Source organism: Taudactylus pleione, unplaced genomic scaffold (genome assembly GCF_031769625.1).
Source record: "Taudactylus pleione unplaced genomic scaffold, aTauple2 ptg001137l, whole genome shotgun sequence".
Classification (NCBI taxonomy): Eukaryota; Metazoa; Chordata; class Amphibia; order Anura; family Myobatrachidae; genus Taudactylus; species Taudactylus pleione.
In genome coordinates, this window is record NW_028285538.1 from 6972407 (window position 1) to 6987954 (window position 15548).

Below are 15548 nucleotides of genomic sequence, written 5' to 3' on the forward strand. Positions count from 1 at the left end.
AAATACTGTATACCCATTTTCACTGGTCATAGGTCCTATGATAAATATGCCCATACTGTATAGAGGAGATGTGACATTTGGTTTTCCTGAAAACTGAACACACCCGAACTATGGGGTTCCGAGTCGATTTGAATCCCAGTTCGCATCATTTTGGGGTTCCAAGTAGAACCGTGTCCCGACTAGGGTCTGTTGTAAGTTCGGAAGTCGGCTTTAAAAAGCAAATTTCCAGGTTTTGGATTGCATGGAAACAGGTCCAAATTACATGATTTTAGCTGTTTTTTATAAATTTTAAAGAAATTCAAAACCGAATCCAAACAAAAACACCATAACATTTGAGGTTTTTTTTTTACAAAACCAAAATTCGGGGGTCCGCGCACATCTCTACCATATATAGGTTTGCCATATCATCCATTTAATTTGGGACACATATGAATTACACGGGGCTCATGAAAACCAGGTGAAATGGAGACTTGAAGTCAGCCAGCCCCAGGATCTGTGTAATACATATGTGTCTCGAATTAAGGGATGATATGGCAAGCCTACCCATATACAGTATAGCAATAACAATTTTTTAAAAAGTAGTGCACAAAACAATTACAGAATATTCTTTTAGTTAAATCAAGTGAGTGTCAATTAAAAAGAAGCTGTTACCTATACAATGTGGAGGCAGCCATTTTGTGGACTGAATATACATTAATGAAACAGCAGCTTTTTAGTCAGGAATATTAGCCAAGTACCACTTCAGTGATGTCAGGTTTCTAGTGAATCAATGTACTGCATACTCATATTTATATTGCTTCAGTCCACAAGCGTCTTAAAAGTAAACACATTAAATTATTTTGATTTACCCTGCGTACCTTTTAATCTTTGTATAAAAATGGTAATAATAATAAAAAACAATGGTAATTAAACTGTACTGATATTGAATATTAGTATTATCAAATGTGTGCCAAAATCTACAAGGTTTTTTCTAACATTGTTCATTATATTATATCTTTTTGAAGTTTCTCTTATTATTTGTTGTAATCTATTTCCATACGGAATTATCCATGTGGAAACTTAATTACAATCAAAGCATATTTTGATAAGGTGCATACAATTAAACATACTAATTTAATTATAAGCAAATGAGAAGTTTGTTCGACTTTTGATTCAATTTTGATTCTGTTACTTTAGTTACTTACTTGTTAGTTAAGAAAGCACTTTTCCTACAGCATAAGAATATCTCTACTGCCACTGCAGATGACAGAATCCCCCTTTAGGTGTAACTAATAAATATGACATATACAGACTGCTCAAAATGACTGAACACAATATAATACAATATGTATAAGTAGAGATGTGCGGTTTGGTTTTCCTGAAATACAAACACACCTGAAATTAGGGGTTCCGAGTCAAATCGAGTTCTAGTTCGGAATCACTTTGGAGTTCCGACTTGAACCGAGTCCCGGATCGTTTCTGTAGTCAGTGTGGAACTCTTATTAAAAAACAAACTCGAGTTTTGGATAGCATGTAAACAGGTCCAAATTGCGTGATTTTAGCTGTTATATCGAATTTTTGCGATTTTATTAATTGAATTTCATCGATTTTTAAGGTATCCAAAACTGACCCAAAACCAAATCCAAACCAAAAGACTTGAGGGTGGTTTTGCCAAAACCAAAACACAATGTTGAATTAGAACCAAACCAAAACAAGGGGGTCCACGCACATATCTACATATATACAGTATGTACTGGTAGAACTGTACACTAGCTACTTTAATAAATGTTGGAAATGTCCATGTTGAACCCTCTGTATACAGTGGCATATGATATTCAACTTGCATTTATTTTTATGTTTTTGCAGCATTTTATATTGAAACATATAAACAGCAACCAGTGCTTGGATGAGCCTACAGACGAAGATAAAATGCTTCCCACGATGAAGGAGTGTAACGGAAGCCGGTCCCAACAATGGCTGTTACGTAACATGACCTTGGGTGCATAAGGTTCAGTGACGGTTAATAAGCTGCTTTTATTATACTTTGCAGTCAGTGGACCTTAATTAGCAGCTATAAGAACACTTGAAAGGAATATAACACTTTCGTCACTGTTACTGGCATATAATAATTGAAAACCTCTTTGAATCCAGCTGGGAGGACATAAATAGAACTTTTTTTCTAATTTTTCTTCCGTTAACAATACATGACCGTACATGCCAAACTGCAAATTGTGCCTGTGTACAAGAGAAAATAGTCTGCATATTGGGAGCTGTATATACAACCTAACCCCGGAAACAATTATATTTGTTACAGATAATATTGCATTTAAAAGATTGGGTATATTGTAACAAAACTATTTTATTATAAAAAAAATATATAGAATATGTCCAATATTAAACATCGAATAATATTTACACAACAGAAGTACAATTTGTATTGTACAGTGTTCTGAGGGCTTTCCAGGAAACACTTATAATGCGTATTGTTGAAAAGAATTATACATAGAGGCTGTTCAAGCGTAATCTAGAGTCTAGTTTTGTCTCCAGAGCACTTTCCTCTACTTGATGTACTGTTTGCTTGCTATTCTGGACCAAGAAGAATGTTTTGAATTAAACCAGGCTAAACAGTCTGTTCTTTTCTGGATTTCCTTGCTTTTTATTTGTGTGGTTATTAAAAGAACAAAAACTTTGTCATAGTATTACTCCGAAACCAGTCATTAAAACATACATATAATTTATTTCCCGAAACACATGCTACAACAATTGTCTAAATTTAGGGCTCTATGTAATGAAGCAAATATAGAGAACAGACCCACTTATTTCCACTCTATCTTTCATGTTTCGGGTTCTCTCTCTCTTTGTGTGCCCAGTGTTCTCAAAGGCAGAGTTGAGGTTCGCACATACGGCAGTGGTGGCTCCAGAGGTCCAAAATTTAAATAGGGGAGTCACACCAACTGCCAGTGAGTTCCAGCCAGTGATGTTTGGCAGTGTGTGAAATGACAGTTGGTGTGACTCCCCTATTTGAATTTTGAACTGCACTGCAGCCCCGCCTCTGGAGCCACCACTGACATACGGTAATGAAGTATGGTGTCCTACACCACATCAGAGGCAGCCATGGTCAGCTATGCTCTGCTTCTCAGCAGAGTGGAATTGTATGCAATAGATAAAAGTGACACAAATCACAAATGGGGCACTTAGTCTATATGTACATTAGGAGATATAGCCTATAGGCTTTGTGCGCTTTAGGTACAGGATATGGTTCATCAAGAAGTACATCAGATGCACAAGAACCAGGGACATATATAAAAGAGGATCATTCAAAGCAGACAAAATAAGAACAGACATGAAAACATAGTCATAGCAGTGAGGGCCCTGCTCCTCAGAACCTACATTCTAAAAGGGCACTTGCTGAGAGTGTGGCGCAGAATGGAGATTGGAACAGTAGTGAGGGTGTCTCGGTATCGGTAGTATAGGGTCTATGTAATGATCACATAGGGTTTGAGAAAGTGTTTAAATCATACATGCCTACCCTCCTGGAATTCGCGGGAGGCTCCCGATTTTTCAGTTAACTCCTCGCACCCCTGGAAGGGTAGGCACTGCTCCTGCATTCTGCCCACTTCCTAGTGAAGTGGGCATAATGGGGAGAATTTCCATGGCGATCGCGGGTCTCCATGCAGGAGGTGGGGCTTAATGACGCGATTCTGCTTGATTTGCGTAATTTGGTCCTGCCCCCTACTTAAATTTTAACCAATCGCGGCAATTTGCCATGAGGGGGCGGGGCTTAATGACACAAATCGTCAGGCCCTGCCCCCCATCGCCACCCTACTGCTTGTCTTACCCGGGCATCTCCCGGGAACATAAATATAAAGGTAGGCAAGTATGGTTTAAATTCTTGAAGACTGTGTCAGTGTAGAAGGGAATTGCATATAGGTGGGTGGCAGCTAAGGAGCAGTTATGTAGGCTCGAGGGAGAGGTGGTTGCCAGAGACAAGATGAAGGTCAGAGGCATACTTAAGGGGTCCATACATCTACAGCCCCGATTTACCGATCCGACCCACAGATTGGCGGCCATCAATGATTGGCAATCAGTCAGAAACTTTGTGCCGATTAACTTTATTTCCAGCCATGAAACAGCTGTGAAAATAGTGGGATGCTGGCAAATATAACTTTATATATATACATATATATATGTATATGTATATATATATATATAATTTACATATATATATATATATATATACACATATATATGACTTTTATTTGATGAAAATTATTTAGGCAACATTTTTATGGAATGAGCCTTTATTGCTCTGTACATCAATAGCTGCCGTTACAAGCATCAGCTTCCCTGCGTGCTCCATGATATTATTGTAACATGTGTTGCCAAACTTCTGTATATATTTTGCGGCATCTGAAGCGCTTATTGCTCGTACACCCAGCCTCTTACTGTGTCTTATAAGCAGATCCATCTTTTGCTCATAGAAAGAAATTGCTAATACTGTATCTGTGTTCATATCCAATCCCAGCACATGGTCCTTGTTTTTGTAATAGAATTGTAGTGTGTTTAAGTGGCACCCGATTGGTCCGTCTGCATGTGCGACACACCAAGAAGCAGCAGCTTCTAACAGGTATGTGAAACAGCTTTTGGAATAAGTAAAGTTTACCTCCCTACAATGTTGTCGGGTAGGATTGGAACTACTGAGCCTGGCATTGGAGTTAATGTTGTGGGCATTAGGGTTATTGTGCTACAAGTAGGGGCTATTACTGTCAGTGCCAGATAAAAGTCCATAAGGGCCGGGAGCTAAAAATTAAGAAAGGCCTATTGTGTGATGCCACAGGGGTGTGTGACCAATGCCGGATATGTGTGACCAGTGCTGTCAGGGTGTGGTCTGTACAGGGATTGTAGGGTGTGGCTAGCACAATGTAAGACATAGCAACTGTAACTCCTACCTTAACCAACTTAATTTCCCTCCCCTCTTTGCTTATATCAATAATGTGAGAGTATACTAATGAACATACTGTAGATAAACATCACTGGTTGACATGAACCAAGGATGACAAAAAAAAAATGGCTCTTAGGGGCATATTTATCAATTATTGGGTTTTAGACCCAATAAATGTAATTTGTGATTGCCGCTATTAGTGGCAATAAGAAATGATATACTGCCAAATGCGTAAAAATTCATATGCTGGGACAGAAGCCCGTCCCTGCAATATGTTCGGAGAGAGGTGACCTAGTCGGAGAGAAGTAAAGTGCGTAGGAGAGAAGTGACTCCTTTATCGGGACCCCTGAGCGCAACTATGCATGTGCAGTCTACATATGTTTGCCAGCCATTGCCAGAGAGGGTTCCGAAGGACACTCAAAGGAACACTCTCCTGGTACTTTATGCAAAACACAGCACACAGGCTACAGCGGCTAAAGCCATCTGAAGATGCCAGGGCCAAGCTTAGTAAATCTGACAGCTTTCCGTCCCTTATAGGAATCTATGAGGGCTGTGGCTGCTGTTTGAAATTAAGAGACCACAACAAATATGGAGATATCTGCTGCAGCCCCTCCATGGTACATTGGGGTGATACCTAATATTTGCGGGTATCTACATTCCCCCTTGAATGTGTATGTCCTGTAATGTGCACTCCACCTTTTCTATGTCTTCCTATCTGTAAGTTTTAGATTCCTTCCTATGATGTTTTGTATTGTCCTCTCCCCCAAGTCTTGTATTGTCCTTCCCTTCCTTTATGTATTGTATTGTTCTCTCCCCTTTATCCTTTATTGTCCCATCTCCCCACCCTCTATGTCTTGGGTTGTCCTCTACCCCTCAGTACTCTATGTCTTGTGTTGTCCTCTACCCCTCTATTGCAGCTCCAGGCCTTGTATTGTCCTACCCTTTATGTCTTGTATTGTTCTCTCCCCTTAATCTATTATTGTCCCCTCTCCCCACCCTCTATGTCTTGTGTTGTCCTCTACCCCTCAGTACTCTATGTGTTGTATTGTCCACCCCCCCTCCTTGTCCTCTATGCTTTATTCTGTCTCCCCCCCCCTCCCGCTGTACCACCTTACTTGCAACAATGGTCTCCGAAGGAGCCTCTGGGACTATGTTTTAGGACTGGCCTGGAGCTGCAGTATCACCCGCCCCATTATTAATCTGGCCCTGATTATGGTGCTAAAATTAACATATTAAAGGCCAGAAGGAAACCTTTCTTTATATATTGGACCAAGTATGGTTTTTGAGAGGCAGTAATCTTGCTTATGTGTCCTCAATGTTTTGTGTAAAAAGTAATAGTGTATATAGTACTAAAACGTGTTTCAGTATTTAAAATATTTTTTAATTGACAGAACTAAATTCTCACAATTGCTTTTTTGTAAAAAAATTTTTAACTTAATAAAAACGTTTTTGGCACAATTTACTCTGTGACTTTGAATACAAAGCTTAAAAAAAAGCAAAAATCTTGAATAATATAATCAATATAATACTCTTTACTAATTATAGACTAAGAATAATAATAATAATAATTATTATTAGCACCATCAAATAACAGGCAGTCGTTCCATCGATGCCAATCCCCTGTCTATGATATTCATGTAACTCAGTTCAAACCCTATGAAATTGGTCTTACAATTGGCAGTTATCAATCATGTATTTTTTTATTGGTTATTTATTTACATTTTTAAAACAACTACTGTACATACCTAAGGCACAGAATTGACTGGTTTGAATCCACACCATTTAAGTACTGAGAGCAAAGTATCCAACATAGGCAGACCTCTAAAGTGTGTTTAAATGGGAAACGGAAATTGGAAATTAATCTAATTGATGGTAAAAAATGCATATCATCGAAAATTATTTTTGAAAAACAAATATGTTAAAATGTTACATGAGTGTTTTGGTTTTTAAAAATCTCCAGACTATCTTATGGTGCAATAGTTTACTGGTTTTGGTAGAATACTGTTTAATTTTAAATGATCACCAAACATGAAATACTGTACAAGTAAAAATTAAACCCAGGTCAAATGTTCTGAAATGATTATGTAAATGATCCCATACTTCACACAGGCTTGAGATATTTGCCATTATATTTACATTCACTACATTGATAGGTACAAGCTATTTTTCTCTATGATCAGACATTTGACATTATTTTTACATTCTTATAGACTGATTGCCGTGCCATTAAAGTGTGCATGTGTGTGTATATACTGTAGATTATACTGAAATATCCAGCAAATGTTTATAAAATGTTAAACATCTCAAGTTCTGGCAAATATATATATTTTAGTAGGTTTTAATGTTTTAATGTATGTCACCTTGCTTTATATGTTTAGAGGTCTATTAAATAATATTTAATAAAATTTGGTTAAATAAAAAAAAAAACAGTAGAAAAATTGTGTTCCAGCACGGTTATTGAATTTACTTGTTTATGTACTAATATGTACCGTGTAAGCTTTAATATGTACTAATTAGTTGGCTTTACAGGAATCTGGATTCCTAAATGTCTTACTGTAAAGGAAATCATGGCAGTATTGCAGGATTAAAGGAGAGAGACTTTTACATGTGGTAGTTACCAGATTGTGTAATTGTACTCATTGCTGTAAATGAATCTATTTATACAATTTTGTAGAAAAAATAAAGATCAGATCTAACAGTTTATTGTTCCTGTTGTAGATTTGTTTGTTTTTCTAGTGCTTTCTGGAAATGTTTTCTCCATCTGTGTTATAACATAAAAGCAACAATGATGATACAAGTGCTCATAATTGTAATAGCATGTTTAGCAAATGTGGAAAACCACAACATTTTTACACCTCACACTTTGTAAATAAGTGCTTACAGCACTGATTCTGCTCAAGTATAACATATTTTAATTGGGGCCATTTTTGTAGAGTGTTTTGTCATATACAGCTCTCACTTGAGTATGTGTGACATGTGCGTGACAAGAGGCTATACATAACAAAACTACCTGGTTTGTTTAGAAAGGATTAAGGGGTCTATTTACTAAGCTGTGTTAGGAGATAAAGTGAACGGAGATAAGGTACCAGCCAATCAGCTCCTAACTGTCATTTTTTAAACACAGTCTGCAGGGCCGCCATAAGGAGGGGACTGCCGGGCAACCTATCAGAGCAGCCTCTCCTGATTGGCTGCTGTTCCTCGAGCTGTGATTGGCTCGCAGTCGGCTCCAATTACAGCTCACGGAACGGCAGCTAATCAGAAGCGACTGCTCTGATTGGCTGCCGTTCTCTGAGCTATGATTGGCTCATGGCCAGCTCCATAGTTCACGTGCCGCAGCGCTGATGCTCTCTCTCCCGCCCAGTGCATTCCTCGCCCCTCTTTCTCAGGACAGGAAGTACTATGAAAAGAGCGGGTATGTTAATCCTGCTTTGTGCAGGTATGTTGATCCTCGCAGGGAACGAGTCCAGCCAGCCTTACCTACACTGCCCCCTTAGTCCAGCCAGCCTGCCCACCCCCCAGTCCAGCGAGCCATTATGCCTTTCCTGCACTGTCCCCCCAGTATAGCCAGCCTTCCCTGCACTGCCCCCTAGTCCTGCCAGCCTGCCCACCCCCTAGTCCAGCCAGCCATCCTGCCTTCTCTGCACTGTCCCCCTCCAGTCTAGCCTGCCTTCCCTGCACTCCCCCCCATTCCAGCCAGCAACCAGCCAACCTTCCCTGCCTGCTCCCCCAGTCCTGCAAGTCTGCCTTTCCTGCCCAACCCACATTCCAGCTAGCCTGCCTACGTTCTCTGCCCCTCCCCCAGTCTAGCCAGCCATCCCTAAGCCCCCTCCCCAGTCCAGCCAACCTTCATTCCTTGCCCACCGCACCACAGTACAGCCAGCCCTCTAGTTTAGCCAGCCTACCTTCCCTGCCCCTCCCTCAATCCAGCCAGCCTTCCCTGCGCCCCTACCATGTCCTAGTCCAGCCAGCTAGCCGTTCTTCCCTGCTCCAGTACAGCCAGTCTTCCTTGAGTCCCCTCCATCTCCAGCCTGCCTGCCTTCACTGCCTTGCCTCTCCCCTAGTCCAGCTGGCCCTCTCTGCCCTTTGCCACCCCCCTGAGACCAACCAGCCTTCCCTGCTTTATGCCACCCCAGTAGTGTCCATCCTTCCCTGCCCTTTACCCCCCCCACCATGTTTAGCATCCCTGGTTTATGCACCAATTGTTGCACTACCGCCGGAGTAGCTCCACCCACATCTACAGCTCCACCCAAGTCTGCCCTATACCATCGGGGGCCCTGCCTATTTTGTTAGTACCGGGCCCCACAATTTCTGATGGCAGCCCTGGCAGTCTGTGACTTGGCAGTTAGGAGCTGAATGGCTGGTACCTTATCTCCTTTCACTTTATCTCCTAACACAGCTTAGTAAATAGACCCCTAACTCCCCACTTTATCGCACAATCATTATTAATTTGCAAATTTTGCCACTACTATGGTTTTTTCAACAGCTGACACACTTACAGGACACCATTGGTCGCTCCCTGACCTATCATTAACCAAATAATCACCTGTACTTCAGTTATGTAAGTACGTTGAACTACACTGCTGTGTCCAGTAGTCTTTATTGAAAGTCCCGTGAGTGCCGCTGCTTTTTCACTTTCTACAATTCAGGCTACCATACCTTGGATGGCACCAGGGCAAGTATGACATTATATTCTGTGGAGTGCCGGCTGACATTGACTGTTTTGTCTCCGTGTTCTGTGCTCTCGTGGTATTTCATGTCTACATACTCTTTTGTTTATGTGGTATCTTTCAGTCCTTAATCTTAGCGGACGATTAGTGAATTTTATTATTGATCTTACGCTTATTACCAAATTTTTTCCTGTGAGTTCATCCACAGTTACCCTTTCTTACTAGATACTATATATGGTCCAGGATGACTTTGGATGGAATCGGTATGAAATACCGGCGGTAGCGGCAGCCCGACAGATGACCAAATCCCGGCAGCGGCAGCCCGACAGCGCTGGAAATCCCGATCGTCCTCTGGTAAGCAATAACTAACCTAACCTAACCCCCCTAACCCTAACCTTCCTTAGGAGTGCCTAACCCTAACCTCCCCCCAAGTGCCTAACCCTAATCCACCCTGTAAGTGCCTAACCCTAACTCCTTCCCCTTCCCCACTGCCTAAACCTAAGTCACCCGGGGGTGGTGCCTAACCCTAAGTCCCCCCCGGGGGTGCCGAACTCTAACCCTCCCTCCCCCTAGCCTAACCCTCCCGGGGGGGTGCCTAACACTAAGTCCCCCCGGGTGCGCTAAACCTAACCCTCCCCCCCGTGGCTGTCCACTCGCGGTGCCCGGCATACCTTCGATCGGGATGCCGGGCGCCTGTCTCCCGGCGTTGGGAAAATGACAGGCGTCTAGATATAGACGCACGTCATTTAACCCTCGCCTGGATAAAGCAGTCGGGAAGCTAGCTGTCGGGATCTTGTCAGCCAGTTTCCTGATTGCATCCCCTTTGGATATGTATCTTTGTCCGCTACTCAGTAGTGATCTGACTACACCTGGATATGCTCATAGAGTTGAGGGCAACTACTGCAATCCAAAATCCAACATCCAACAAGCATTTTACAACCATACTTACACTGGATAAGCCAGATCTCGTCTGACCTTGGAAGCTAATCAGTGTTTGGCCTGGTCAGTACTTGGATGGGAGACCTCCTAGGAATACCAGGTGTTGTAAATCATCTTTACAAAGGATGTCTAGCTTTAGCTCCTGCATGTGCTTCTCTGGATTTGTTTGGAACTGGGGTATTGGCTTTGGAGTATATCCTTGGTTATTCATTATGTGTTCAGTACATTTGCTTAAGTGTCAACTATATTTCTTTTTTATCTATAAGTCATCTCCATCCTAAAGCAGCATCCCATCGATGGTTTGAAGCCATTTACACCATAGTAATTTTTTACCATATTTTTTCTATTTAAGTCGCCTATATCTCTAATTTTTGTTTTCAGGACCATGTCTCTATATGTTCGTTATATGCTTCTGTCATACTCTATATATTTTATTGTTCTTATAAGCGGTTTGTTCGTATGATTCACTTATACACACTGTTATGTAAACAGTATTATTGTTGATGGACGTTGTCATGTCCTGTACATCAACTATTGTGTCTTAGTGCATCACCTATAACGCAGTATCTTATTATGCACTGGTCTCCAGGTTACCATGGTTACCTCGCACACATTGCCGCCCACTACCTGGTGTCTGACACTGGGAGGGGTGTGTCACCATGACTGCTTCACACGTCGAGCGTCATGACGTGCAGAGTGATGTGTCGGCCACATGCAGATGACGTCACCCACCCTGAGCCGGGCAGGAAGGGCGGCCATGCACATCACATCATGTATGCTGTCCTATAAAGGCATGTGCACTTGTTAACCTCCTTTGTTCTTGATAAAAGTCTTCACTGACTGAAACGTTGAACTACACTGCTGTGTCCAGTATTCTTTATTGAAAGTCCCATGATTGTCAACGCTTTTTCACTTTATATACGTATATATATATATATATATATATATATATATATATATATATGATCAACTCTGTCATGAAATTCTTGTCTTGAAAATGAGGAAAGAATGTACAAATCTTTAATTTCACACTGACTTCCAATATGTCATACATTGGACAAGTATTTCTTGCTTTGTCTGTGGCCTGGCATGATCCTGGTCTTCTCTGCAATGGCAAGCTGCACTGCACAATCTATCTTCCTGCTGGTGCCCGCTTTACCGTAGCAGCGGGATGCTGCTAAGCCTTATTTACAGGTTTGGTCACATGATTGCGTAGATCATTTAGCCTCACCTCCTGAAACTCTTGGAAGGCTATTTAAACCTGCTTTGTGTTCCAGACTTAAGTTGATCAGCTTCTTGCATTTCCATCTTGGCTCTTGTCCTGCTGTTTCCAGTGCATAGGATCCTGTTTGTCCTTATTCAATTCCTCGTGCTCAATATCCAATTTATCCTTATTCTGTGTTTTCTACCTAGTATCTTGCTTGTCATCCATGGTCCCGGACACAACTCTACTGCACATGCATGGCATCCATTTTCCCAGTTATTTGTGCTGCCTTAGCAGTGCTGACGTGGTACTCAGGAGAGGTAAGTATTAAACATGGGCGCAGAATGTGCGGTGTGGGTGCCCCTGGACCAAAGGACATTAAACTCCCTGCACCCATGTTTAATATATAAATATACACCAATGAATAAAATTATATATAATATAGATATAGGGATGCTCCAGGAGCTGCTGGGCATGTCCCCAGTCTCTCTCTCTCTCCAGTGGACAGACACCCTAGGCATGTGCACAGTATCTATTCAGTGGGTGAGAGGGGGCTTCTCAAACCCCCCCCCTCCCCACTGCAAGGGGAACTCTGGCCCTGATTCAGAGCCGGACGCTCTGACAGAGTGCTCGCTCTGAATCAGGGCCGTCCCTCCTACTTTTTGGAGCAGCCTCCTGGCCACTCGCATAGCTGTGGTTGTCCACCCACAGCTATAGCGAGCGGCCAAAATGATGGTCGCGATGGTCAAGACCATCGGGCTTGCGACGAGACCCTTGCAGTAGGATCTCGCTGCCGGAAGCCCTGGAGTGCTTTTGGCTCTATCAGAGCCAAAAGCACTCCCACTGACATCACTAGTGATGTCAGTGGGGCCGGCTGCAGATGGTAGGCGTTCCCATGGGAACGCCTCCATCTGGGCAGCCACGCCCCTGGCACGCCCACCAAAGGGGGCATGCTGTCAATCACCATCGACAGCACGCCCCCTTTGGTGCGAGACCCATATCGACGGCTTGGTTGACGTTATTCGGGTCTCGTGCATGCGCATGATGGAGCCGCCTCCGTTGTGCGCATGCGCACTTGGGCAACATCGACCCGCTTGCGAGCGCTCAGCGCTCGCGAGCGGGTCTGAATCAGGGTGGTCTCATCTTGCGAAGTGAAGATATCCTCCGTGGGCCACTCTGCTTGTTATTACAGACGTCAGTCAAGCAGTCATGCAAGTGTGTCACTACTTGCAGGGATGGGCGTAGAGCCGGGGGTGAAATGTCTAAAAAAAAAAAATGTATACTATTTTTTGTGTGTACTAAATTGTACTAGGCCTGATTGCCTAGGAATAAAGCCAACCTCATCATCATGCATTAGAGGTTCAATCAGATAATACCACAATAACAGAAGTTTTGGGGTAGGGCAAAATGTAAGTTTCTCTGATCTAACAATTTTATATTAATAAAATATATTTGCTAATTTGGTACCATTTGTATATATAGTTTCTAGAATTGGTGTTTTACTGAAGGGATGCGGTCATAATACCGACCGTGGGGATTCTGGTGGTACCGAAGGTAAGTAGTGGGGTTAGTTGGAGGGTTAGGGGTTGGTTTAGGCACTAGAGAAAGGTTAGGGTTACGCACTAAGGGGAGGATAAGGTTTAGGTAGCAGGGAGGGGGAAGTTAGGTTTAGGCATAGGGGAGAGGTTAGGTTTAGGCACCAGGATGAGAGGGTTAGGGGTTGGGAAAGGGTGTCTTAAGATACCAACCAAAAGGTGTCAGTATCCTAACTGTGTTGGCATGCTGACATTGGGATTTTGACCGCGGGGATCCAGAGCACCTGGCAACCCATACCCATCCCAGTGGTCGAAATGATCGGGGGGGATAAAGTGGTGGCTGCATTGTTCACAGGGAGGGAGATCACTGGGCTGCATGGGGGAGAGGGAGAGAGTGATATATGAAAGGGACACTGCGCTAGATGAAGGGACAGTGAGATGGGGTGCACTTGGCTGAATGGGAAGGGAGGGCAGTGAGATTGGGGGTGGGAAGAGGGAACACTGGTTTCAATGGGGTGGACACTGTTACTGGGCTGGCTGGGGTTTTTAAGAGGTGAGGCAGTGAGAAGGGAGCTGGTTGTGGAGGGAAGGGGGAGAAAATGGGATTGGGGAGGGGGTCAGTGAGATGGTGGGGGTTTGAGGGACACTGGGCTGAAGAAGGGGGGGACACAGGATGGGAGTACTTACCTGGGGTTGTCAATCTTCCATGCCCAGCATGCCTGGTCCCTGCACACTCACTGGAGCAGCGACCATAGCAGCAGCACCACAGCTCCGGCTGCTGGTATCTGGGAGCCAGGAGCTGATGTCCAGGAGCCAGGTTAAGAGTGGAGTGGAGTGGTAAGCTGTGGTGTGGCAGAGGGGTAGGACAGGACTGCCAGGCTATCAGTCTCTGGCAGCCGCCTGAACAGAGGCTACTGAACTGATTGGAGGCCGGGCCGCCTCCCAATCATTGCTAGCTGGGACATGGTTTAAAAAAAAAACACAGAAAAAATAATAAAGATTTCAGTGGCCCCAACATGGTCTGGCCCACAAGGGAAAGTCCCAGTGAAGTCTACGGCCAATCCACCCCTGAACACACACAATCTTGGCAAAGCCCACAATGAAAAGTGGTGCACAATGGAATTGTCCTTAGTGTCTTCCACACACCATTATGTTGTATATTCAAAAGGACATGCACAGTGAAAGGATCCCCTGGCTGTGGCATTACACTCCGGCTAGTTTGAGTCCGGTGCTGTTTTTAAAAATACAGTGAACCCCACTCCATTTTTTCACCACATTTTTAAAACCAAGACCTGCTCTGGTTCATAAAATATCAGGGACCCCTACACATTTTGTCTCCTGTATTTTTAGAACCATGACTGGCTCTGGAGCCCAGGGCTGGGATATGCTTTGGGGGGGAACCCCACATAATTGAAAAAAAAAAATAACCCTTAATTTTATTAATTTTTACACACAAGCAGCCTGCATGTATCTCGCTGATATGTGTAGTCTGCTTGTTTGGGAGTGTTAGGCTAGAGAAACACAGAGATTAAACATGGGTAGAAACATTTACACGATACACCATCGGAAAACATGTTTCTGATGACCATGGGCACATAGTGAATTAGCAAATTTAATTAAGAAACCCCCCCCCCATGTATGAGCGTTCCTGCTCGTGTTTAAAAATGGACAGACATTGGCCGGGACACGATTCTTAGTAAATTTACCCCTTAGTGGTTTTTTGTGCACCGATTTGCCTGTTTTAACATTGACACATCCAGAATCAGAGTGAGAAGGTGGTACATGCGAAGTTACAGGAGATGCCTGACTGTGTTTGGCCCTGGATTTTGCAATATACATTCTAATGCATGAAAGAGCAGAACCACCACTCTCAAAGAAATGTCATGGTCTGGATCTTTCCTTGCCATTGTGTGTGGTGGATGGTATGTTGGCAATTTTACAATTTTAGGCAGTAATTTTTGCCTTCATAGCTAGAGGTGATGTTGCCTTTAAGATTATAAAATACTGTTTAGATTTGAATAGCCCTTTCTTACACCTTCTTTCTCCTTGACCTCCTTTAAAAGTAGATGCTAAAGTACTATGACTCCCAGCTCTGGTACTGAGTTGGTCTTCTACAGCTGATCCATGATCGATTTTCTTTTTTACACCACTACAGAAGCAAATCTAGCTATTGTAGTTGAACTTAACTGCCACCACAACAAGTAAACGTACAATGAGATAGGGAAATGAGGGACTGTTATATTTACCATGTAGTTTTATTAAAAGATTGGAGATGTTTTTTG

General features: G+C 42.9%; 1 protein-coding gene and 1 pseudogene across 2 annotated transcripts in view; both read left to right on the plus strand.

The window, feature by feature from the left end:
* GALNT13 (polypeptide N-acetylgalactosaminyltransferase 13) overlaps window positions 1–2867 on the plus strand; it is a 531019-nt gene extending 528152 nt beyond the window's left edge. The window contains exon 11 of one of the 2 annotated variants that reach the window (XM_088462019.1): window positions 1846–2867. In XM_088462019.1, the coding sequence (XP_088318145.1) occupies window positions 1846–1986 (141 nt within the window). In that variant the 3' untranslated portion in view covers window positions 1987–2867. The remainder of the gene's footprint in view (window positions 1–1845) is intronic. The other variant, XM_088462018.1, reaches the window with a different exon arrangement.
* A 7652-nt stretch (window positions 2868–10519) lies between these two features.
* Window positions 10520–10639, plus strand: LOC148453544 (5S ribosomal RNA; annotated as a pseudogene).
* The last annotated feature ends 4909 nt before the right edge of the window (window positions 10640–15548 follow it).